Source organism: Fringilla coelebs (genome assembly GCF_963513975.1).
Source record: "Fringilla coelebs genome assembly, chromosome: 5".
Classification (NCBI taxonomy): Eukaryota; Metazoa; Chordata; class Aves; order Passeriformes; family Fringillidae; genus Fringilla; species Fringilla coelebs.
Genome location: NC_140033.1, coordinates 57,964,883 through 57,989,825, shown reverse-complemented (window position 1 = coordinate 57,989,825; position 24,943 = coordinate 57,964,883). Strand labels below are relative to the sequence as shown.

The following is a 24,943-nucleotide window of genomic DNA, read 5'->3' as shown; positions in this document are numbered from 1 at the left end:
AGTTTGTGGCTGGCTGCCAGGTGACTGCAGTGTCACTCCTTTATTTGTCACTTTGAAACAAGTCATGTGAGTTACTGTCTCTGAATGATTTTATTGTATGAGAGCAGAAGGTATTTGCCTGCTGGAAATTCATCAGGCTGGTGCCTGCCCATCCTCACACGGGGAGAGTTACTTATTTACCTTTGCTTGTTTTGAATAAACCAGTTTGGGTTTTTTGCCTTAAGCATCACTAATGTAATTTGTTGTTGTTATGTGACTTGATTTTGCTCTCTGTTTTGGGGCACAAGACAGGGTCAGCTTGTAATATGTGTTCTATTAAAACTTTTTTTTTTTTCCCAGCTGAAATCATGGAGTAATAATAGGTTCTTGTACTTTTAAGAAAAAAAAAGATCCACTTTTATTCAGTGTTAATCAATAAATAAAGTAATGAAGAAAAGGAATAGAACTTACTCACTCTGGCAGCACAAGTGGACATCACATCAGAGGACTTAACTTTGGGAAATATTTTTCTTTCAATATTTAAACTTTAAATATGAAAAGTGGACAAAAATAGATACAACTTTTTCTTTGAAGTTCAGAGTAGTCTAATGATGCTTTAAATTGAATTAACTCACACAAAGTCTTAAATACAGTTGACAAAAAAAGTGTTTTAAGACTCACTCGCAGAATGCTGCTTCATGTTTTTCTGCATAGTGATATTCCATTTTCTGGTATGTTTGATGAGCAACAAAACCAGACTTTGTTGGTTTGTGAGCACTGACACTTAATTTGTATCCTCCAGCTGCTTTGTGGTCTGTGTTTGTCATGATTTAGAGGTCTTTCACCTACCTGAGCTGGGCAGATACTTCTGCTGGCTGGGCTAAAACCCCTGTGTGCTCCCTTCCAGAACCATGGAAGCAGGGTGCAATTCCTTTTTCATCCGAGTGTCCCAGGTCACAAATCAGAAAATACTCCATATTCATTGAGCTCATGATTTTCTGCCCTTCACCTTTGATTGGTATCTCCTGACAGGCATTAAGAGGTGGGGGAAGTTCCTGGGTGCTCTCTGAGAGGATCTCTGGCTCAGGGAGAGTTTTGCTCTGACGTGCTGGTGAGTTCTGGTTGAGGTGAGGAATGCTCTCAAGGGAAAAGTGCTGCCTCTCGGGTTCTCATTGCTTCTCCTGCCTGTCTCAGCTTTGCTGGATGCACACCTTTCTCCTGCTGCCAAGGCACTGAGTCATTACAGGAAAAAAGTTTCTTTGACAGTGGTATTGCTGGGATCCTTGAGTTTTGCTGCATTCTTTGTGTTACAAGAGATACTTTTCATCTCTCATCTCTCTTCCCCACTCCAGAGCCTCACACTGCACAAAGTGTCCCTTGTTTCCTTGCTGCCTGTGTTGCACTTGTTCAGACTGGTGGGGTGGCAGACCTGAAATTGAAGATACTGTGGCATGTGCATCCATTTCTTTCCTCTTCCTCACTTGGTCACATTTTTATTATGTGTGGTTTCTTGCTTTCTCATTTCAGGCTTCTTTTCCTTTACTTTACAGTCCTGTGTAAATCTGTACTTACATAAAAATTGGATCTTATATCCACATCTGAATGGTTTCTTTGCATTTGAAACAGCAGTACTTCAACTCTTTGAAATGCATTTCAAGTTGAATACTTTGAAAGTGTTTCTGAAGAAATACAGTGGTCTGATAGTTGGAAAAAAAACTTCTTCCAGTGGTTTTTCAGAGTTGGGATTCATCTTGTGTTTGCCAGCTTTGGGCAAACTGAAAATGGAATGTAAGTGGAGACAGGATGTCTGGAAAGGACAGAAGTATTGATAATAAATGGTGGGGGGGTGGTGTGTGGAAATGCCTCTTACATGAAAAGACAGTAGTCCCTAGCTTTTCTGCTTCAAAAATATTTGCTTCTTGAGATGTGGGTTGCTGCATCCAAGCCCTGGGTGTTGCAGGCAAACCATTTCCTCCCTTATTTTCATGAATTTATCAAGCTTTGGCAAGGTTTGCATCCTCTCACTTGCTGTAGAACAGTGGGAAAAACAGAATTATGCAATTCCTGTGGACTCTAAAGTTAAAATAACTTTGTTTGGGTTTTATTAATTTATCAATCACTAGGGAATTCTGCAATATTCTAATCTTTGTAGTAGCAAAATGGGGAAGACCTCACCTCATGGGTGTTTAATGATCACTGTCATTAAACATTTGAGAGGAAAAATGTGCTTATTACCCAACTCAGAAGTTTTTCCACTTAATTTATTGCAGTGTAAACATCAAACTGTAGGTTTTCCCAGTCTGCAACTGCAAAGATAGTACTGTTTTTTACACTGATTACAATGCACATTAGTCATTTCTTTCTCTGGCAGGAAAGAAACTCAGCTTTTGAAGGCATGTCATTCTGATACAATCTCTTCTCTTTGTTCCATGTAGATTTGGCAGTTCTGCAGGCTGCTTCCTACAAAGGATAGTTGCACAATGTTTAAAAATGAGAATTTCTGGGCTTTAAAGAAATAAAGGTTTATGTTTTGAATTGTAGTTGTTAGGGAAACAGGCTTTAGTATTTGATATCTTGGAGTGACGAAGAAAACACGGTGACTAAATGAAGTAAAATGCATCTCATTTGTCAAATTGCAAAAATCTTAAAAATACCTGCAAGTTAATATTCAGGTCATTCATAACTAAATAGGAAGTGAAATGTGAATGCCTGGTTTACCTCACTTAGTAAGCCTGACTTTGTACTTTTATAAATAAGAATTTTATAAAGAATAATATAAGATTTCTTTCATATAACTTTTCCTAGGTCTGAGGAAACTCATGTCATTGGATTTTAATTTAAATGTTATGTTTTGGATTTTTTATGGTTTAAAGCTTTAAATGTTGCACAGTTTTAGGTGTTTATTTGCTTACTATCTTATGATTAGCACAGACTTTCTGTGGGCACTTCCCATTGAGTTCTTTCCAGGATTTAGATTGCTTGCTAGGTAATTTTGATTAATAAGCCATTCTGGCCTCCTGATGTTACCTGGTATTGTACATTTCCATAGCTGCATATCAATAAAGATTAGAAATCCCTTTTTATTTAAAAGAAAACTGGCCAGGCTCTTTTTGTTGAGCTCCCCCACACAGTTCTAAATCCTTAACCCTGTCAATTATTCAGTGCTGCCAGTGGCTCTCCAGACTGCACAGCCTCTCTGTTTCTGTGGAAAAACAGAATCCGCAGATACTGCAGTGCTTTTAAGTAAGAAAGACCAGGGGAAACGAAAAATGTCCTAATCAGATTTCTTGGTTTTGGTTTAGTTTGTTTTCTGCTTCCAAAGAGAAATGCAAGCTGGGCTTTGTCCTTCATAAGCAGTGTGATGATAACCCAGAGAAATCATCACAGCGATTCACGCAGCAGTGCTGAGATGATGTTTTGTTTAACTTGGTCTCTATGTCAGGAAGGCTTCAGGAAGAATTTCTGCATTGAAAGGGTGATCAGGCATTGGAAGGGGCTGCCCAGGGAAGTGGCAGAGTCACCATCTCTGGAGATCTTTAAGAAAAGAATGGATGTGGCACCTAGTTGACAAGGTGGTGTTTGGTCAGAGGTTGGACTCAATGATCTTGGGGATCTTTTCCAATGTTAATAATTCTGTGTACTTCAGTACCAGTGTCTGGCATCCCAGGCATCTTGTAAGTTTAGAAAAATGGTGAAGATCCCCTGTGATAGGAGGAATGATGATACAATTCCTTCTGGAGGGATGAGCATACTTCCAGAAGGTCTTGATTACATTGCCCATCATCTGGGTGCTTTGCAGGAGCTTCTTAAAGCAGAACTGTGCTTGTCTTGGCCCCTCTGAAAGGCAGCAGAACCCCCAAAGACAAGGTGCACCCTGCCCAGGGTGTGGAGGTGAATAGAGTAAGCACAATCAGCCCAAAAAGCGGGAAGGTCTCACCTGCTGATCCGTTGTGTTGTGGTGGGTGCTCTGCAGAAGTGGGTTAAGGGGCAGCATGAAGGAGGATAAAGAGATTTACTCAGTAACTTGGTGGAGTTGCACTTCCACGTGTGTGCCTGAGGTCACTCTGGTGAGTGAGCCATAGAGAGTTCCTGGGTAAATTGAGCAAGAAATGAATAAGAAGGGCAGAGATCAGTGTGGAAGGACTTTGAGGGAAAATAAGTTGATCAAGTGAAGAAAGGGGAGGGCTGCTTTGCCCTGCCTGCATTTGGCAAGTCTCCTGACTCCAGAAACCTGTCCTGACATCCTTGTGCTGGGCAAATGGACACAGTGGGGTTGCTGAGGGTGCAGTGAGGAGGAGGAAGATGTAGCCATTAGGAGCCGAGATGAAAGCCTGTGACTGCATGGCCAGCAGTGAAAGGCTCCATCTCAGAAAGTGCAAAATGGAGATGCTGTCTCAAAACATGGAGGGAAATCAAGACATTGGAAGTTGTGCTGCTTTAAAAATTGTTGCCATGGTGAAAGAAGGCAGGAGCAGGAAAAAGAAATTATATCAAATTCAATATGGCAAGGGGGAAATAAATTTTCTATTTTCCATTGGCATTGCTGGCTGGCTTCTGTTAATTGCTGTCAGTTTTTTGGCAGAGAATCATGTTTTTCCTGAAGAGCTCTTTGCTGGGTCTTTCTATGAATGTGATAAGTGACCATTATTGGACTTCCAAGGGGAAGTGTATTTATTATGATGTTCATATCTGCACTTCTCTCTCCTCCCAGTGTGTTTTGGAGCTTAGGTGAGTTTCAGCAACATTTTTAGAGAATTAGTGGTTTAGAAAGTACAAAGTTTGTAACAGTTTCCCTAAAATTATCAGCTGAATAGACAACCTAAGCATCCTCATCTCCTGAAGTGGAATTTGGATCTGCATCCGTTCTGTGCAGTGCGGCCAGTTGGCCAAAGTGGTGTAGGCTTCCCTTGGAGCTGCCTGTGGCAATGCCACAGAACTGTGGGAATTCACACTGAAAACTTGGGGATTTCAAACTGAAACAGGGGGAAATTAGGTGAGATATATAGAAGAAGTTGTTCCCGGTGAGGCCCTGGCACAGGTTGCCCAGAGAAGCTGTGGCTGCCCCATCCCTGGAAGTGTCCAAGGCCAGGCTGGACAGAGCTTGGAGGAAACTGGGATAGTGGAAGGTGTCCCTGCTCATGGCAGGGGGATGGAAATGAGATGGCCTTTTTCCACCCTAACATGTTCCATGATCCCATGAATTAAGTAATACGCTTTGAGTACTTCAGCCCATAAGCTATTGCTATGTGTTATGATTACCTCAGATTTTGTTCTAATAAAATTAGCCAAGCTCACAATTGTCAAGAGAGGGGAAATACTTAAGTGATCCAGCTGAGTCCTATAAATAGAGAATAGAAGAATCAAAGAACTTCTTTTGTGCCTGGGGAAATATGGAAGTAAGCACAGCCAAGTGTAAATTTTAGAAAGTGATGGGTTCCCCCCACTCATTTGTCTTGCTTAACTGTTTAAAGACTCCTCATAGTAATAAGTTCTGTTCTGTCTTGCAGACTTTTCTAGGTTGCCAGGAGAGCAACTTGAAATTTCTTAGGTAATGTTTAATGAATAATGTAGCTGCTCACTGGATAAAGCTTTGAGATTATAATTTCTTGGAACAGTTATGTTGCTTAAGTTGAAAGTGCCTCTTCTTGTTTCTGTTTCAGAAATTGCATTTCATTACAGTGAGATTTTCGTAGTTGTGTTGTACCATGGCTTTAAACCGTGTGCTTAACTGACTTTTAAGACTTCTATTAATTCAAATTTAAGTAGATTTCAGTTGCAGGATGTATTTTATTTCCTGCATCCTTCAGTGCAAACTTGGAAAAGGAGGCATGGGCTCATTTGTATGCAAGGTTCACCACAATATTGAGGAAGGTGTTGTGTTTTGGCCCCATATCCCATATGTGGGAAGTGTAACAAGTTTCTTGTATTTTTTTTTTCTGGAATTAGCTGAGGGCTAATTTGAGGTGCAGGGAACACCTCTCTGATAGCTGAGACTCAGGGTGGCTGTAGTCAAATGACAAAGCAAATGCTGGGTTTGAGTGAAGTGTAAAGAACAGCTTCATCCCTACAAAACCAAGAGTTAATGCAGGTTTTGCCAAAAGGGAGCAGATGAGCTCATTGCCTCATTAGTGTAAATATTGGCAATTACACACGAATGTCTTCAGTCCCTCAGCTGGGTGTGAGTGTTTGTGGACAAGCTGTGAAGGGAGAGGGGAAAAGTTGAACGGGTGGAGCTGGGTCTTCCTTGGAACCAGTTTGGAGAATGACCTATTTTGTCTCCTTTGAAGCCAGGGCATCTTGAGGTCTAAGGCAATTTTGAAGTAAGGTGTGTGTATTTTGTAGCTTTTGTATAAATATTTCCCCTGCAATGAACCAGCTTGCTTATTTCTCTGCTCTTTGTTTTCTTTCACTCCCACACTCTATTTAGACCGTATTAGAGAGGTACAGATGTGACTTCCACCTAATGCTGCTGTTTATTAATAAAGTGGTGTGTAATAAAGCTGTTTTCTCAAATGCACTATATATTTGCTACTAATGAGGAACAAATACTTACACAGCTTTGGAAGACATTACAGTGCAGTAAATGTCTGCCTGTTAACTGCGATGATGAATCAGGAGATGTTTATTTAATGCACATGTCTTTTTCGAGCTGTTTGTCACAACATTTATATGCAGTGCAGGCTCCTTGGCTAACATATCTGGAAAAGGATATTCCTCTGCCACAGAATAAATCCATCCCAGCTGCTGTCTGAACCTCTGCTGTGCTGCCACCAGTTATCCTGCTGGAGCCAGGCCACACGAGGGACACCAAGGGGATCAGAGGGATGGAGCAGCTCTGCTGGGAGGAAAGGCTGAGGGAATTGGGATTGTTCAGCCTGGAGAGGAGAAGGCTTTGGGGTGACCTCATTGTGCCCTTGCAGCGCCTGAAAGGAGCCCACAGGAAAGATGGAGAGAGACTCTTGACAAGGGCCTGGAGTGACAGGACAAGGGGGAATGGCTTCACACTGACAGAGAGCAGGTTTAGATTGGATATGAGGAATAAATTCTTCCCTGTGAGCCATGGTTGCCCAGAGAAGCTGTGGTGGCCCCATGCCTGGTCCAAGGCCAGATTGGATGGGGTTCAGAGCACCTGGGATAGTGGAAGGTGTCCCTGCCCATGGCAGAGTTTGGAACTAGATGGGCTTTAAGGTCCCTTTGAACTCAGACCATTGTGTAATTCTATGATCCAGCCCTTCCTAGAACAGTGGTTGCTAGTGAGGCTTTCTAGGATGAATCCACTCAGTCCTGCCTCTCTAGGATTGTTATGTTTCTTTTGTTGGTTAGTAACTAAACTAGAGAATGAGGAAAAGGAGTGCTGTGTGTAAAATGAAGGTGATACTTCAGTCCTAATCCTGAAACAGATTCAGGGTTGGGATTTAGTGAGTAAGCCTGCTTGAATTGAATTCATGCTTGTATCACAGTAAATCCTGTCTCAAGAGCTGAAAGAAGTGCTGCATCAGATATTGTTTTGATTTGCTGGTACATATCCTAAATAAATGTTCATAAGTTTTAAATGTTTAAATTTCTGCTTTAGAAGCTCTCTGACTGGAATCTAATAGAAGCAAGGATCCTTGAAACTCTAACTTGAGTGCTGTCACCATTTCCAAAACACCCTTGGGTTTTTATGCCACAGTCCATGTGGAGTTCAGATGATTTTTATGTCTAATCTTAGGGAAAGGAGAGTATTAATTTCAGAGTTGTTGTTCTTGTTGAATTAATTCAAGTGCAAGAGTTTGAAGCTTACTGTTAAAAATGCAAGGTTATGCTCTCAGCAGTGACCAAATACAAAGGAACTTTAGTAAGCCATCTGTTTCCTCGGTTTACCTGCTGGCTTGTTTCCTTTCCAATATTTTGTGAAAATATTTTGCAGCACAGTTGGGTCAAGCCTGGTAGCTCCAAAGATACAAAGTGTTACAGACTGTGATGGGAGCACTATCACTCCAGCCATCAATCTGTGTTTGTGACAACCACTTGGAACTCACTTTTCTATGAAGGCCATGAGAATTTAAGACACAGCTAATAATCATGAAGGTTTGTATCTATGTCATCACCTGCATCCCAGGTTGGATGAATGTTTTGTGCTGTGCTGCAGTTAAATCTTTACTAAGCCATGTCTCTGGTTTCTTCAGATTGTTACAAGTAATTTAGATTAAAACTCTGTGCAGAAACATGTCCTAAAGGCTTAACGGACTTGAACTCAGAGATCAGTCTTAGAATTAAAATACTGAAGCCAGAAATAAAATTTTCAAGATAGAAGAATTATTTCAGGTAATAACTGAATAGTTGCCATTAACAAAGTGTATCTTTGTAAGAGCTAACAAGAAGTATGGATGAATGCTTTACCTCCTCCTCTCACTTTTCCAGCCCCAAAAGAAAACAAGTTAATTCCTTCTAGCTAATTCTCACCATTACAAAGAGAAGAGACAATTTGTTTTTTCTGTGCTGTAGAGATTGCAGCTCAAGGAGAGATTGTAGCTCAGGGAGAGGTCAGAAATGTTCTGTAATTAGGCAAAATACCAGTTGCAGCATTCCGTGCTTCAGAACAATGTTTCTTTCCCTCATTTTTTCCCACCAAATTGTTAGCTGGATTGCAGCAGGAGAAATTGCAGTGCAAGCAGCAGTTGATGTTCTAGGCAGTGGAGGGTTCCTGGATGGAAGTCAACTGGTGATTTGTCTGGGAAACTGTGACTTGGGGAATTTTGGGTTATCCAGAGGCACGATTTTATGCGGCCTTTGTTGCCAGAAACACACAACCAAACTGGCTGCATGTCAGTGCTTGTACAAACCCCTGTGTTGGTGCTGTGCTGTCTTCCCACAGGTGAGGGGGTGTGTGTGTGTTGTGTGTGTTTAGATATCGCTTGTGGCATCAGGATTTGTTTGACACAGATGTCAGAACATCTTTTGGCCAGTCTCATGGAGGAAAATTCATTGATCCTAAACATTCTCTCAAGTTTGTTCTCAACACTGTCATCATCATGGTTGTGGGACCTCTGGTTTATTTGTTTCAAGCAGTGCTTATTATCTCAGGGCATTCTTCTGGACTAGCAAAAGAATAACCCCCACGAGGGTTAGTCCCACAAATAAAGCTCTGTGTAAACACTCTTCTTTCAAACAAAGTCATGGGCTGATTTCAAACCCACAACCTGTTCCTTTCAGTAAAAGTTTTGCCTGCAGAAGACTTTAAGTGGATTTTTTTTTTTACTTGAACCTGACATGAAATATTTTTGCCCATTTACTGATGGGAAGTTGCATATTTTGTAGGCTATTTCTTCTTCATCAGTCTAAAGAAGGAGGCTTTTAGGTAAATACTAGGGAGCTTATTTCCAGTAGCCAATTCTGTATTTGCAGTTAACTTCATCTGCAAAATGTTCCTTGGCTCCATACCTGGATTCTTCTGGTTGGGAAGACCTTCCAGATGCATCCCTGTTCATGCTCTTCTGGATGGCTTATAAACTTTCTGGGTAGCTGGTCTGGCTTCTTTGTGCTCATTTGTTTGGTATTTTCCAATCAAGCCTTACTAGCACTGAGTAATTATTCGTATTAATGGCTCACAGCATGGGTGGAACAAGCTGCCTGTTTGTCCAGGGCCCTACCTGGTGTCCTAGTAGGGAAAAACAATGAGCACAACTTGGCCATAGTGCACAGGGAATGGAAAATAAAGGGTAAATGCCAAACTCCAAATGATGTTTGGTTATTGCTAATTACAAATGAAAGCACCCTTTCAAGTGTACTAAACAACATGCTGGTGACTTGCTGGGGCTACAGAAAGTCACTGAACTGGTTGGTCAAAATTCTGCTGCAGCAGGATTTTAGTCCTGATTTGAGGTGCATGATGCTTTCAGGCAGTGTGAACCTCATAAAAAATAGAAATGAGGTGAAATCAGCATCTTGATTTTAGCTCTCGGGTTTCCTTGTGACTTAACGCTTCTGGCAAGATGTCTTGCAAGCATCTGCTTGGAATATTATTTCTTCTTAAATGCTAGAAAGGTCCTTTGCGCTTAGTCTGATCTGTTTGTTTTTTGTGAAGCTTCAGCCTTTTCTATATTTTGTAAACAAGTTGTGGAGAGGTAGCTAAGTAGTGGCATATATATGCTATATACATATATATATATTTGTGTGTATGTATATGTATATATGTGCTGGATTTTCTTCACACTTAGAAACTGAACAAATACCTGAAAGAGTAAGATACCATCAGCCAATTAGGATAAAAGGGGAATTTAGGGAAAATGCGTAATGCATGGTAAACAAGGTAATTGAGGAAGCTTCAGGCAAGGTAATGGAGAAGTGGGGGAAGGAAGTAGCTGTGGAATGCCAGATTTCCAGTGCTTGGTTCCAAGCACAACTGTGTGTGGCTGTGGAGCTGATGGCTGACAAACTGGGAGAAGCTGTGATCACAGGCGTGCTTTGGCTTGCATGCCTCTCGGTAAATTAGTTTTGCATTCCTATTCCCAGTCATTGCTGAAATTAATATGCATAAGGTGAACTGGTTTTGAACTTATGGGTTTGAGAAACCTGAAGTGAGATTTTTTTTTTTCCCAGCCCTTCCACTGGTTTCAGAAAGAAATTTGCACAGTGTTAGAGGTAAGGCTTATTTTGCCTCCTCTAAGAAAAGCACAATGTGCATTATGGGTGCAGATTTCAGGTTGAAAAATATATTTGAAACTGTCAGATGACCATCAGTGGGGAGGCATAGCAGCTTTTACTGGTATGAAAGTTAGCTAACAGCAGATAAAGAACAGAATACCTATGAAGGAAAACCAAAGCCTAATAAGACAGTGCTACAGAGTTATATTTGGGAAGCAAACATAAGCACGTGGCCAGAAAATTTTCTGGTTTTCAGACTTCTCTGTGAACTTCTACTGCACAATCCTAGAAACCAAACCAGTCCTAAATCTGTTTTTTTTTTAACTTAGTACAGATGAGCTTTGCTTAGAAACTCCAAGAGACACAGTGATTTCAGCACAGAGATGTTACATTTCTCATGTGAGTGTATGCTCCTAGTGGCAGGTCCCCAAAGGGGAATCCCGTGAGCCCTTGTGGGGCACATGGAATCCCAGAGTCCATGGAGGAAAAGATCTCTGAGATCATTGAGTCCCACCTGTGATTGATCCTCACCTTGTCAGCTAAACCAGAGCACTGAGTGCCACATCCAGTTGTTCCATGAACACCTCCAGGGATGGGGACTCCACCTGGGGAGCCCTTTTATTAACACACTCCTGTAATTCAGCCCTGCCTGTGGGTCTGAGGGATGCACGTACCACAAATTCTTAATCTTATTTGGTCTATTAAAACTGTTTGTCCAGTAAGAAATGAATGGGAATGTTTCCCCTGAGCTTGAACTGATTCAAAGGCACTTTGTTCAGGTCATTTGCAGCTTTGGTGAATGCTTTCTTCAAACGTGGAAGTGTCAGCAAATATTTCCTTATTATATGATGCTTTTCTTTAGTCTTTGCTTTTTTTAAAGATGGACTGTAGGAAAACAAATGACCAAACCTGATCTGCACTGAGCATAAGACTGTACGTTGTGTGCTGACTGGGGGAAAAATGCATTTGCTGGCTTGCTAAATTGAGATAATACTTTGGATGTTGACAGACAGAAAAACAATTAGAGCTGTCGGATGCTTTGCTGACGTGTGCGTTGTCACACAGAGAGATGGCTTGGTCGGTGCCAGGAAATCTGAACTGTTCAACCCTCAGCAAGTTATTAAGTTAATTAATTAAGTTCCTTACAGCTGGGCTTGGAATGTGAGGTCAGTTTATTTGTGAAGACAACTGGTCCAAGAATAAATAGCAGAGGTCACTGATGAGGCCTATGAGGTGTTTTCTCAGTCACTGCTATGTTACAGGCTGGTAAAAGATTTTCTTCTTCTTGGTTTATTGGTACATTAAGATGGTGTTAACCTGAGTGAAGTGTTTCTGTGTTTGTACATGGTTAATGCTTGTGTAGATAGACATTTTCTTTGAATTACCTAGCTTTATGTGGGAGAATGTTTATCAAAACCTCTTTGGGTTTTCAGGTTCTTGTTCATGTCTCAAAAGACTATTTCTATATACATCAATATTCTTAAAAATGATCACTTTTCTATTGAGTGGGCAACTCTATTTAAGATCTGGTTTTACTTACAAACTTCACATACTTCTGAACAGGTAGGTTTGGGCAGGATTTTGGGGGTGTTTGCTGGCCTGACTTTACTGCTTAGTGCTTTAATGCTAAAGCTCATCCTGTTGGTGTGGTGGGGTTCTAACAGGCTCTGAGGTTGTTGCTACCCCAGCTTGTCAGGTGTCCTCTGCATCATGTGTCAGTATTTGTCATCTGCTGGGTAAACTGCTTGGTTCTAGATGGGAAGTAATTTTCCCCCTCTAGCTTTGGGGCTGCAGTGGTGCATCTTTCAGATGCAGGAAGAGATGTTCACATCCCTGCAGAAAGCAGCACTGGTTACACTGTAAATGTGAACACACTAGGCATTGGTGCAGTGTTCTCTGCACCATTTCTGCCTCCATGTGGTGCAGTTCTGTTCAATCCATCAGCATCATCAGATTCCATGTTTTTTATGTAACCCCACCCTGCCTGTCTTCACTAATCTCCCCTAATTTTCAGATTTCTTTTACTCCATCCCTGTGTTATCCATTTTCCTGGTATTTAATTCTTCAAAAATATTGTCTTTAGTTTTATCACTTTATCCATATGGGATTACCTGAGTACATGAGCTTCTTTTATTGTGTTATCACTATTTATTTTCCCTCTATCTGCTTAAGCAGCCCAGCTGTCTCATTAGGTTTTCTTTATTTGATTTTGGTTTTTGGTTGTTGGTTGGTTTGTAGGTGGTTTTTGGGTGTTTGCTTTCTTGCTAGTTTCTGGGTTTTTTAAAGATTTAATCATCGTTATTGGTGGCTTGGTTTTTGTTTCATTTTTGAGGGAACGTTCTATCTTTTGAAGACAACAATTTTTAGTGGGTGTACTACAAAATTTTTTTGCATAGTATCATTGCAGAGCCTATGGAAAAACCTAGGAGAGTACATTAGACAACATCTGGTTCCTCACAGGAACCAGCACAGTGCTGGTAGGGGTTAAACCACCCCTAGAACACTTGCCCTGATGCATCTTTTTGTTTCAGAGGGAGAGAGAAGCAATCTGTCTGCTCACTTTGCTCTCTGGGTTCTGGTACAAAATGCATGGGTTTTTTGGGAGTAGCAAATTTCAGCTACTTCTGCAAGGAGACAAAAGTTGGACTCTCATGGATGGCTGTAATTAAAAATGTTTCCCTCTTGTTTTTCTGCAGCTGCACCTGCTAGAAATTATTGAAAAAACACTGAAAGCTACTTACTAGTCCCTGGAAACTTTCAGGCAGCATATAAAGGCGTAGGGGCACCTGTTACTGGAAACTGTTATGAGTTTATTCTGGAGTTGTTTATTTAGTGCTTTTTCTCTGGGTGCTCTTTTTGTAACAACTTATAAAATTTCAGGAAAGAAACTGTAATGAAGCTTTGGGTAAGTCTGCAGAAGAGGTAGACATCGTTTTAAAGCATGGGATCCTAGAATCAACCATAGAATTATTGAGGTTGGACAAGAACCCCAAGTCCAACCTGTCCAACCCAATCCCCACCTTGTCACCCAGCCCAGAGCACTGAGTGCCATATCCAGTCCTTGCTTGAACACCTCCAGTGGTCGGGACTACCAACCTCCCTGGGCAGCCCCTTCCAGTGCTTGACAAACCTTCCATTATTAAATTCCTCTGGATATTCAACCTGAGCCTCCTCTGGCACAACTTGAGGCTGTTCCCTGGGAGCAGAGCCCAACCAGCCCCTGGCTCTCCCCTCCTGTCAGGGAGTTGTGGAGAAGCCAGAAGGTTCTCCCTGAGGCTCCTTTTTTCCGGGCTGATCCCCTTTTCCAGCTCCCTCAGTTGTTCCTCATCAGACTTGTGCTCCAGCCCCATTCCCTGCTCTGTTCCCTTCCCTGGACACGCTCCAGCCCCTCCATGTCCTTTCTGAAGTGAGAAGTCCAGAACTGGATACAGATTTGAGGTGTGGCCTCACCAGTGCCCACGACAGGGGGACAGTCACTGCCCTGGCTCTGCTGGCCACACCATTGCTGACCCAGCCCAGGTGCCAGTGACCTTCTTGCCCACCTGGGCACAGCTGGCTCATATTCAGCTGCTGTTGACCAGCACCTGCTGTCCTTTTCTGCTGGGCACTGTCCAGCCACTCTGCCCTCAAAATGCATGAATGTGTGGTTCCTGTTGTTGTTTTCAAAGAAAGGAGGTTGTGTTGGCTCTCCTACCTGATAGGTGTCAAGGTGAAGTTGTTAACTTTTCAAATTGGTAATTCTTTGCTCTAAACACCAGGATTTTTCTCTGTTCCAGCTGCTGCAGGAAGTCAGCTGCATGTCTCTGGCGCAGCTGCAAGAATGACTTGACTGATTTGCATTCATGGCTCTTGGATGATCTGGTGAACCATGGAGCTCAAAGTATGGGTGGATGGAGTGCAGAGAATCGTGTGTGGGGTCACCGAAGTCACAACATGCCAGGAAGTTGTAATAGCCCTTGCTCAGGCTATTGGTGAGTATTGCCAGATGGGAAGTGGGGCGAAGCTTTTTTGTGAAGTTAAGCTCAGGGGAGGTGGAGGAGCAGTGGGTACCAGCAGAACAGAAAATGCAGTGCACAGTGGGATAATCTTTCAGTATAAACTTGTAGCCTTGGACTTTTTACCTGCCAGAGAGAGACTGAAAAGACAGAAAAGAAACATTTTGAAATCTATAACTTCCCTTCAGTAAAAATTTATTCTCTATATAATAATAATAATAATTATGCTGTTGTTGTAAATAAAGCCTGGACTAAGGAAGGTGCTAAACTGTCAATATTCTGAGTACCAAAGAAAATATAAAAGCAGTGCAATATAATTGGTTGGTTAATGATGTTTGTTGAAATTATACCCACTGTAAGTATCTTTAGCTATATTGGGAGTAGTATAGATCAATGAAATAGATCCTTCAGGGTCTCCTCTGACTCCTGCATGCCACATAACTCACTGCTCATGAAAGGGTAACTTGGAAGTCTTTACACTGTTATCCCTTTGAACAGTTTAGAAGAGAAAAATAAAATCTTTCAGGCTCCACCACAGAAAAGTCTTGTTAGATATTTCTCAGTGATTAAGGGCATCCTGAATAAGCCTCAGCCTTATCCCATTAGTATTTTCTATGCTGATGCCTATTCTTCACTAAAATGTTATAATTTGCTTTACATACTATTTAAATTTAGGCACTAAAACCTATGTTTTACCTACAATTAATAGTTTAAAGGTGAGCTTCTGCATTTTTCAGTATGCCAGCAATTTTACAAGATTGTATTAGCAGTCTGACTCAATTTGAAAATAATGATTTTCTAATAGAAAGTTAGATCTGTGAATGTCAGCAAGGTATTCTCCCTGTAAGCACAAAGTCAATTTCTCTGAAATTGATGTTTATTTATTTAAATGTTAAACTTCTAAACATAATTTCCATCTACTTACATCTGATGGAGTTGAAGACTGGTGTTTATTTATTTTATACTTTAAAAGGATTGAATAAAATGCTAGCATGTACTTATCTATATGAACCAACTAGCTTTTAAAGCTTCATTTAAAAATTGTAGAAAGTCAGTTTGTCTCTCAAATCTTGTAGTTGATGTTAAACTGTTAAATGTTTCTTTACCAGTTTAGTTGCAGCTTTTTGTTTAATTGTAATTGGTTCATCAATTGCTTCCATATCTCATTTTCTGCCTGCAGAGAAACATTCTCAAAATTTTTGAGAAACAATTCCGCTAGCAAAATCATTTTCTAGTCATGATTAAGTGATATGTGTTTAGAAATAATGAAGTGGTTGTGATACTTTTGTTCTTCACTTTGTTTTCAATATCCCTTTCATTCTGTTTCTTTTGCCTTCTCCCACAGAAATTTCAGACTCCCAGTTCTAGACAGTAATTTCATGTTCTCCTGTGTAATTTCTCCTTGAGTTTTCTTCTGTATCCTCAGTTACTAGCCTGAACTCTGTAAAGACTGCCTCAGCCTTGGAAACCCACACAGGTTTTGTCAGCTCTGCAGACTTCCTTTTCTGTAACACGTCACCGGTTTGTCTGGGACAGGCGACACTGCTTCCATGCTGAGATAAATTTCAGCTGCAGCCAGTGCCAAATCAAGATAATCCTTTGGAAATTCCTTGCCAAGGCAAATACCCTCTCTAGAAAACCCCCAGAACAATTCCCCTCTTGCTGGGACAGCTAGGGCAAGCACCATATAAATTACACCTGTGTGTCACTGGCAGGGAGGGCTTTCCCAGCCCTCCTGTCAGGCCATTCATTGGGACAGAACCATCTGGCTGCCCCTGTGATTTGGCTGTAGGTCCCAGCTTACCAGGAGTAATTGTCACTTGAATTTGAATGGGAATCTATGAAATGGATCCCTCTGACTCTCACCTGACATTTGGTGGTGGAAAGTAGCCAGTCTTAGTTGGCTTCCTCCTTGCTTGGCTCTGATGGGATTTTCCACTTTGCAGTCTGGCTCCTTCAGCAGTCACATAACTTGGCTGCATTCAGGATTATTTTGTCTGTCTGTAAAGTTTGTGAGATACTCCTTTGGTTTTGTTGTGCCTTCCAGTTTATTACTAGGTCCTTGACTTAAGGCATACAACACACAAAACACAGTCTTCTTCACTGAGCCTGAAATGTGAATTGCAAGAAATATATTATTTTCTTGAAGTGCAGTGTCTGGAATATCTGAAAACTGGCTTATTTTACAGCCATATCCACTGAGGAAAGCACAAGCCAAAGGTGCTTGGATTAAGACATCCATAGTTAAGAAGTTCTCATGAGGCTGCCTCTATTCTAGACATGTGAAAAATAAAGCTTTGTCTAGTATTTCAAAAAGAGAAAATTCAAAATTAGTACAGAGCTGTGGTTAGAAGGCACCTTTGGACAGTATCCAACTCTGCTGCTCAGAGTAGGGCCAGGCAGAGCAGGTTGCTCAGGACCAGGGGCAGCTGAGTTCTGAATGTGCACAAGGGTGGATAGAGACCTGACTGTAGCAGTGCTCACTCACCCTGGCAGTTGGAGTGTGTCGTCCTTAAATGGAATTTCTTGTATTTTAAAAAGTCTTTTGCTGTCACTTGATCAAATACAGGGTCCTGTCTCCTGATCTCCTGCTGTGATAAAAGCAACAAAAAGATTTCCATCTATGCACTTTCCAACTCTTCCCCCATATCATCAAAATTCAATAACTTCAGGATACAAAAGTTTCTTGGTTTTTTTTTTTTTGTTTGTTTGTTTTCTTACGTTCTGGGGCTATTTTAGCATTAAAAAATCAAGTTATACTGGGCTATGAGCCTTTGTAAGAGGCTCTGTTCCATAGCCAGTGTCTAATCTTTTGGCCATGGCATTCTGTCACTAAAACTTGCCTGGCTAATGCTCCTTGATTCCTTAGAAATTGGAGCTCTTCCAGTGAAAAGTCTCTCTCTGGGGCTGTACTCCTGATAAATAACATTTGTGTTACCTGTTCTTGCACTGTGAGCTCCTTCCTTTTCCCTTGCTGCCCATCTCTTGATCACTACAGAACAGGAAATGACTACCCAAAGTAAGAATTTTAGGGTTTTTTGGTTCGTTGTGGTTTTGTTTTTTTTTTTAATTTCTGTTTGGATTGAAGTTAAACCTCAGCCTCAAATGCCTCCTCATTCTTTAAAACAAAAGGAAAAAAAAAAGGCGAGAGTTGTCTCATTTGGTGCCCCAACAAAGCTTATTTTCAAAAATGTGTATGTAATTTATTGAATACAAGAGAGAATAATATCAGTTGGATATAAGTTTGGATATAAAATTGTCTGTATCTGTAACTTAGAAGGAGTTGGAATTGCCTTAGCTGGAGGGCGGGTCACTGGAATTCTGTTCAAGACAGACATAAAACTATTCAGTTACAAGTTTCCAGAGAGTGAAATCATCTCTCACTGGGCTCTTAAAGAGCACTTGATACCACCTTTTATGAGTTTTATCTAGATCTGCTTTATTTTCTTTTAAACTAAAACTGACTGGAAGTGACAAAGATTTGGCTTTTTAATGCAAATAAGAGAAGAGATTCTTTAATCCTGAGAAACAAAGCCCTCACCAAAACAAAAAATGCACCTCAGCAAACAGTTTAAATAGAGAACCATGAATCTTGCTTTAAAAATATTTTTGCCAGGAGAAATGAGCTTTTCCAAGGTTCATCCTTGTCTCTTTTAAAAACGTGCATTTGACAGCCCATCCTCCGCTAAGTTTTCTGTGCATTCTGTGAAAACCAGAATGGCTTCATATAAACATGGCTTGGTCATTTTGATTCCTGTTCATAATTTGGACAACTGAAATAAAGTAAAAAGAGAGTTGATACTTTTAAACTTTGTGTGTGATGAGATGATTGATTAATCCAGCCAAAGGTCTGTTTTGAATGTGTGTGAGCATAGTGGCTCCTCTCAGAAAGTCATCGCAATATTGAGGGGAAAAGCAGGTGTATCCTAAAAAAGTGAGTCCATCATTTTAACTGATGGTTAGGCAAATGGAGTTTAAGTATAGATTTTCTTTTTTAATTGGCTTTTACTGGTTGTTTTCCATTCAAACATAAAAAATAATAAATCTTCCAAAGGAATGTGGTGACAGATTAGTGCAGTCACAAATACACTTGTCCTGTTCCTTCAGAAGTGCTGCTCTCCCACTTCCAGCCCCAGCCCCCACGAGGATTTTTATTGCATTTGTTGTGGGTTTTTTTTTTTTTACCTCTGAAGCCTAGAATGCATCTCCTCTGCTCAGATTGTTTCCTGCGAATATTTCAGTGTAGGGACATGAAGCTTGAATTTCTTACCAAAAGAAACCTTCTGCCTTCCTCCCTGTAATTTTCTGTGGCAAATAATTAAATTGGCAGACTTGCTTTAAATAGTGCTGTGGATTTTGGTGCTTCTGACTGGAGAATCATGAGCGGCACTTCAGTGAACAAGAAGTACAGCTGTCTCTTTTAAAAATTAAACAAATGCAACCATCAGGGTTCTTTTTTTTCCCTTCCAGTTGAGTATTTTTCCTCAAAGATAAATGGAGTGTATTTATTAAAATGTCGGTGCTGTCTCAAACATGTGTTAGAGCGTTGTAGGGCTCAGCCAGAGTTGTATCTGGAAAGATCAAATCACTTACTTTATAAAACCATATAGTGACAGGACAAGGGGCAATGGCTTCACACTGACAGAGCAAGTTTAGATTGGATATGAGGAAGAAAATCTTCCCTGTGAGGGTGGGGAGGTCCTGGCACAGGTAGCCCAGAGAAGCTGTGGCTGCTCCATCCCTGGAACTGTTCAAGGCCAGGTTGGATCGGGCTCTGAACACCGTGGGAAAGTGGGAGGTGTCCCTGCTAAGGATCTGCTTAGAATTTGTGTTTTTTCAACCCCAAGATTTCATTCTCTGCCGCTTCAAATAGTGACTAAGAGGGATAATAAGAATAAGAAATTTTGTGGTGATCCCATGGTGTGATTGTATAAACTTTCTGGTTCAGAAATCTGGTGACAGTAACCTCACTGAGAGGGACCAGGGCTGCTTGATGTGCTTTGCCACGTGCTGCTGTGTGACCTCAGCCAAACTTCCCCTTTGTTTCACCTATTTAGGACACAGCTCTAAAATAAGTGTGGTACCTCAGGGTGCTTGGAAAAAGGCAGTTGAAAGTAATGACTGAGAACTTTGTTCTGTCGGGTTGTGATAAACTTCTGCATACCCACCCCTTTTTTGAGAGCAAGGATAATAGTAATGAACTAAGACTTCAACCCTGGTAAAGACATGGAGAGATGGCTGTGCCTGGAGAACTCAGCAGACCTTCTGTGGAGCCTGTGTATCTCTGTGGATATTTCTTCCTAGGACTGGACTCCTCTCACTCTTTATTTTCTATTGTATTTCATACCTGCTGTTGCAAAACATAGCATGAGTTAAGAAATCAGATTAATGCAAACTCTAACCTCTATTTTAAAGGGGATTTTCTTTCCTCTTAATCTTAGGTATTTAATGAGGTTCAGGGAGCCAGAATGGTATTTTTTTAAAAATCGCTATGGATGTTAACTTAAGTATCACATAATGAATGAAATGTCAGCTTCATATTTCAAAGATACTGAGTTCAAATCATGCTGGATTGATTAAAATTGCCAGCAATTACTTTTCTGTCAGTGCTGTTAAAGATTCAGGAGTTAATGCTGTTGTCCCTTTGGTGAGGCAGAGCATTTTCACCCACGTGTTCCATATATTAAGAGTTCATTGAAGATTTTACCCGCATGCAATTACTTTTTCTTTGCATTGCCTTGTTAAGGAAGACAGCCTAGGGCTGGAAGGCTGTCTCTGGGAAACCAAGTGGATCAGAAAGCTGCATCCAAGTGCATTTTTCAGTGCTCTGGGCAGTCTGGATTTGGCTTGAGCCAAGTGTTGGTAGGTCTGGCTTTACCTCCATGGGGACCTGTGTGCAGGCAGCTGACAGTGTCTTTATTCTTATTACGCACAGTGATAAGTCTGGGGTGCTCATTCAGATTCAACTCAAGACTGAGACTAGTGCAACTTCTCTTTTAGTGTCGCTGTCTTAAAACTTTTATCTTAGGTGACCATTTTCTTTTTTACTTTTTCTTTTTTTTTTTTTTTCCAGGACTGCCCAGAGTGCTACTTTGAAGGGCAGATTCTTGGCACAGCTGCTGTGCAGCAGAGGTGATGGGACCCCTGGGGAAAATGGGAGCTAGGAATGTGTCTGCCAGGGAACTTCCCTTGCACTGAGTGCATCCCAGTGGTCTCAGGCACAGAGGAGAAACTGGGAGCAAGACTGCATTGAAGGGTTTGGAAGCAAGTCCTGTGAGGAGCGGCTGAAGGAGCTATGAGGGCTCAGCCTGGAGAGAAGGAGGTTCAGGGGGATCTTCTGCCTCTGCACAACTCCCTGACAGGAGGGGGCAGCCAGGGGAAGTTGGGCTCTGCTCCCAGGGAACAATGGACAGGACAAGAGGGAATGACCTCAAGCTGTGCCAGGGAAGGTTCAGGTTGGACATCAGCAGGAATTTCTTCATGGAAAAGGTTGCTAGGCATTGGAAGGAGCTGCTCAGGGAGGTTTGGTTTCCCCATCCCTGGAGGTGTCCAGGGAATAACTGGATGTGGCACTCAGTACTCTGGGCTGGGTGGCAAGGTGGGCATCAGGCACAGCTTGGGCCCAATGATCTTGGCAGTCTTTTCCAGACTAAATGATTCTATGACCTCTGGTGACAAAGACCTGCTCCTGCCCACCCCAACCCCTTTTCTAGGGAAGGAGAGGTACCCTCATGTTTAAGACTGCTCATCCCACCACTTTTCCCAGAAATGATGTGAGACCAGGGCAATAAGTCACCTGCTTGCACTGACTCACTGCGGTAGGTCCTGCCTCTGAAGCATGGGAGACACTTAATGGAAAGATGGATCTTGCTCGGTGCTTGGCATAAACATTTGTAGCCTGATGGGAAAGATAAGGCACAGATACTTTTTTTTTTTCATGGTATATAATACCACCTGCATAGTAAAATAAATGTAGTGCCTGAAATGCTTTGCTTGTAGAGGATGATGGACTTTTGGGTGGGAGTAATGGGATGAATAATTTCTGTCCTGAAAAAGGGAATTGATGACCTCTCAGGTTACAGTCTTGCCAAGAGTGTTGCTACTGCTGCTTTCCTTTGGAGTTTCATTTTCACTGTTGGCAGCAGAAATGGTTGCTCTGTCTACTGTGTCAGCTGCAAATATTAAAGCATATAAAGGAGCTTGAAGTGAGTAATGTTGTCCTACTACCTTCATGGAGTATAATTTAAAAATCTCACTCTTGAGAGTCTAAAAAATGTTCATTACCTTGTACCTATATTTCATTAGTTTAATCACTGTTCATTGTGATGGAATCTGTGTTTAAATTAGCAAATTGCATCAATTATGTCAATCCCAAGCTAAGACTACAGTGGCTGGGCACATGACATAGGCACTTGGGCCCAGAGCTTGTGTTTGGCTGTGCAGCAGAGCCAGATCTAGGACACTGAGTACAGTTTGCCATTTAATGTCACAAGAAATCCAGGTTCAAACCACTCATGACAGCTATTTTCAGGGTGTCAGAACATTAGCATTCTGGAGTCTATATATTTCTTTTCCTGATGTCTCTCTCAATTTTGAAATAAATTATTCTTTTGAAGGTGTGCCTGTATTAATAGAACCTGTGATAAGTTTGTGTGCTTAGGAAGCTGTAGGTGGAAACTTAACCTATTAACCTTGACACTGCCCTTTGTGCAGATGCAGTGTGCTTTAGGGATGTAAATATGTATCTGTTTCTGTTATTGCTTGTCATTTGCTATCTGCAAAACAGATACAAGTTCTTGGTGATTGTTTTAAGATGGCAATATCATATGATACATGTAGGGTCTCCATTCTGGGGACAATGTAGTAATCACAGAATGGCTTGGGTTGGAAGGGACCCTAAAGATCATCCCAGTCCCCTGCCATGGGCAGGGACACCTTCTGCTATCCCAGCTTGCTCAGAGCTCTGTCTGGACTGGGACACTGCCAGGGATCCAGGGGAAGCCACAGCTTCTCTGGGCACCCTGTGCCAGGGCCTCACCACCCACACAGGGAACAATTTTTTCCTATACCAAATCTAAACCTGCTCTCTGTCAGTGTGAAGCCGTTGCCCCTTGTCCTGTCACTCCAGGCCCTTGTCAAGAGTCTCTCTCCATCTTTCCTGTGGGCTCCCTTCAGGCACTCCAAAGCCTTCTCCTCTCCAGGCTGAACAATCCCAATTCCCTCAGCCTTTCCTCCCAGCAGAGCTGCTCCATCCCTCTGATCCCCTTGGTGTCCCTGCTCTGGCCTGGCTCCAGCAGCTCCCAGTCCTTCCTGTGCTGGCCTCAGGGCTGGATGCAGCCCTGCAGGGGAGTCTCAGCAGAGTGGAGCAGAACCACCTTTCCCCTGCTGCCTATGAAGTAGCTGGACCTGAAATAGAGTGCAGAAGTTTATTGCTTTTTCCAGCCCTTGAATTCCTGTTTTCTGAAGAGGAAACTACAGAACACAGCACTACTTGTGCTTTTTTGGGCCTGTTTGGAAGGTTTTCTCTATCATTCCCATCAATACAAGGCTTTGATAGAAGTATTTTAAGAAAAAAAGTCTAATATGTTCTAGTTGCAGTTAAAGCAAAATTTTATTTCAGAAGTTTTAGGGGGATTCACTGCTGAACTGGTAATTGAACCTTCCATGGAGTTAGTGCAAAATTCTGTGTGGGATTCAATATAATATTCAGCTGGAGTAACACACTGTAATTTGAGGAATGCTGTGCATTGCTGATACATGGCCATTACCTGAATGCGACTGTAACTTAATTTTTAAAATAATAAGGTTGCATGAATGAGGCTGAAATAAGTTCTGCCAGGTGCTTTTTGTGTCCAGAAGCTTGTGGACAAACACACAGGGCAAGAAGCAGCATGCAGGTGCCAAACTGTTCCTCATCAACAACCCAGGCAAGCTGCTTTCTCCTTGTCAGTGGTGGCTGCACATCAAAACCAGCACTTTGCTACAGGGACGCCTGTGTTCTGAAATACTCTGTCATTAGTTCTGAATTAACTCATTCACCCTTTCATTTGTGAATTAATCCCCTCTAATGCAGGCAAACATCACAGTTGTGGTTGTCTGGGTATTGTTAATCTGCGTCATGCACAGGCTGAGCACCAGACCTGGGTAATGATCTCAGAAGAGAACAGCTTTGTTTTAGAGCAGTCCTGAGCTCCAGGTGTGGTTGTTGAACTGTGCAAGTATTACTTCTACAAAACGCTTTCTTTTATGTGGATCTTGAGTGCCGAGTTCGTTATTTAGGGCTGTGTGCTGATTTGGAACCCTAAGCTAAGATGAAAATAGTTCTTGGCAAGTCTGTGTTTAGTTCTTTTGGTCAAGGTTGTTGGAGTTTATTCTCCTCCCCCTCTTCTTTCTTTCCCCCTTTTTTTTTTTGGTCTGCTGTTACATTTCTTTTAAGTAATGAATTTAATAGCAGAGTGAATAGAAACTGCATTCTGCTCGCTCCCCTAGTGGTACCTACTCTAGTGTGCAATTTCAGGACTTCTTTGAACCTGACTTTCTGACACAACTTGAACATTAGTAGCACAACCATGATTACAAACTGGAATCTTCTAAGATGAACAAAACAGAGCAATGAAGTGCAGCCTTTGTCCTGGGGTATGTTTTCACTACATTTTTCTTCTCTAGGATTTACTGTCTGTATGCTATGGCAAACAGTAGTAGGTTTATTTTTCCTGTAACAACACCAATGCCTACTACAAGCTATAAATCTTCATGGATCAATTAGCAATATTGTGAGTTGGCAAAAATCTCTCACTTTACACCATACACCTTTATAAACTTTATTTTGAAGATCTTTATTCTAATAAGCCTTAAATCTCTTTCTGAGAGTGTTAGCCAAGCATGTTAGTATGCTGATAGGTTTGGGGCTTTTTCCCACTTTTTTTCCCCAGTCCCTACCCAGAGTCATTTATTTATATGGCATTTGGGGTGGTGGATTCCTGTTCTCATGCTGCCTGCATTGTTTTGCTGACTTCCATCAGCCAAATCTTTCAGCCCTCACTCCTACCTTGGAAGTGAACATGGACACTTTGGTTTTTGACTGGGCCAGCCAATCCCCCTGGGATGAGCCATGAGCCAAAACCACGTGTTCTCCAGGTGGTGCCTCTGCAGACAGTTTTTGTTCTTATCCTTTGCTTTGGGAGCTAATTGGGAGAAAGTGAGAGCAGAGGAACATTTCCAATGCAGTAGTTTTAGCTTGGGAAGCTCTTTAGAAGGCAGTGTTTGATTTTAGAGGGGTGCACAGTGTGTTAATCACCACAGTGCAGCTTGTTTCCTACAAATCTGAAATGAGAAGTCCATGT

At 41.7% G+C, this 24,943-nt stretch overlaps 1 protein-coding gene across 2 annotated transcripts in view; it reads left to right on the top strand.

Annotated features, from left to right (window-relative positions):
- RASSF8 (Ras association domain family member 8) overlaps positions 1 to 24,943 on the top strand; it is a 74,038-nt gene that overhangs the window by 38,453 nt on the left and 10,642 nt on the right. For both annotated transcript variants that reach the window (XM_084206827.1, XM_084206828.1), the window contains exon 3: positions 14,382 to 14,576. In XM_084206827.1, the coding sequence (XP_084062953.1) occupies positions 14,474 to 14,576 (103 nt within the window). In that variant the 5' untranslated portion in view covers positions 14,382 to 14,473. The remainder of the gene's footprint in view (positions 1 to 14,381; positions 14,577 to 24,943) is intronic.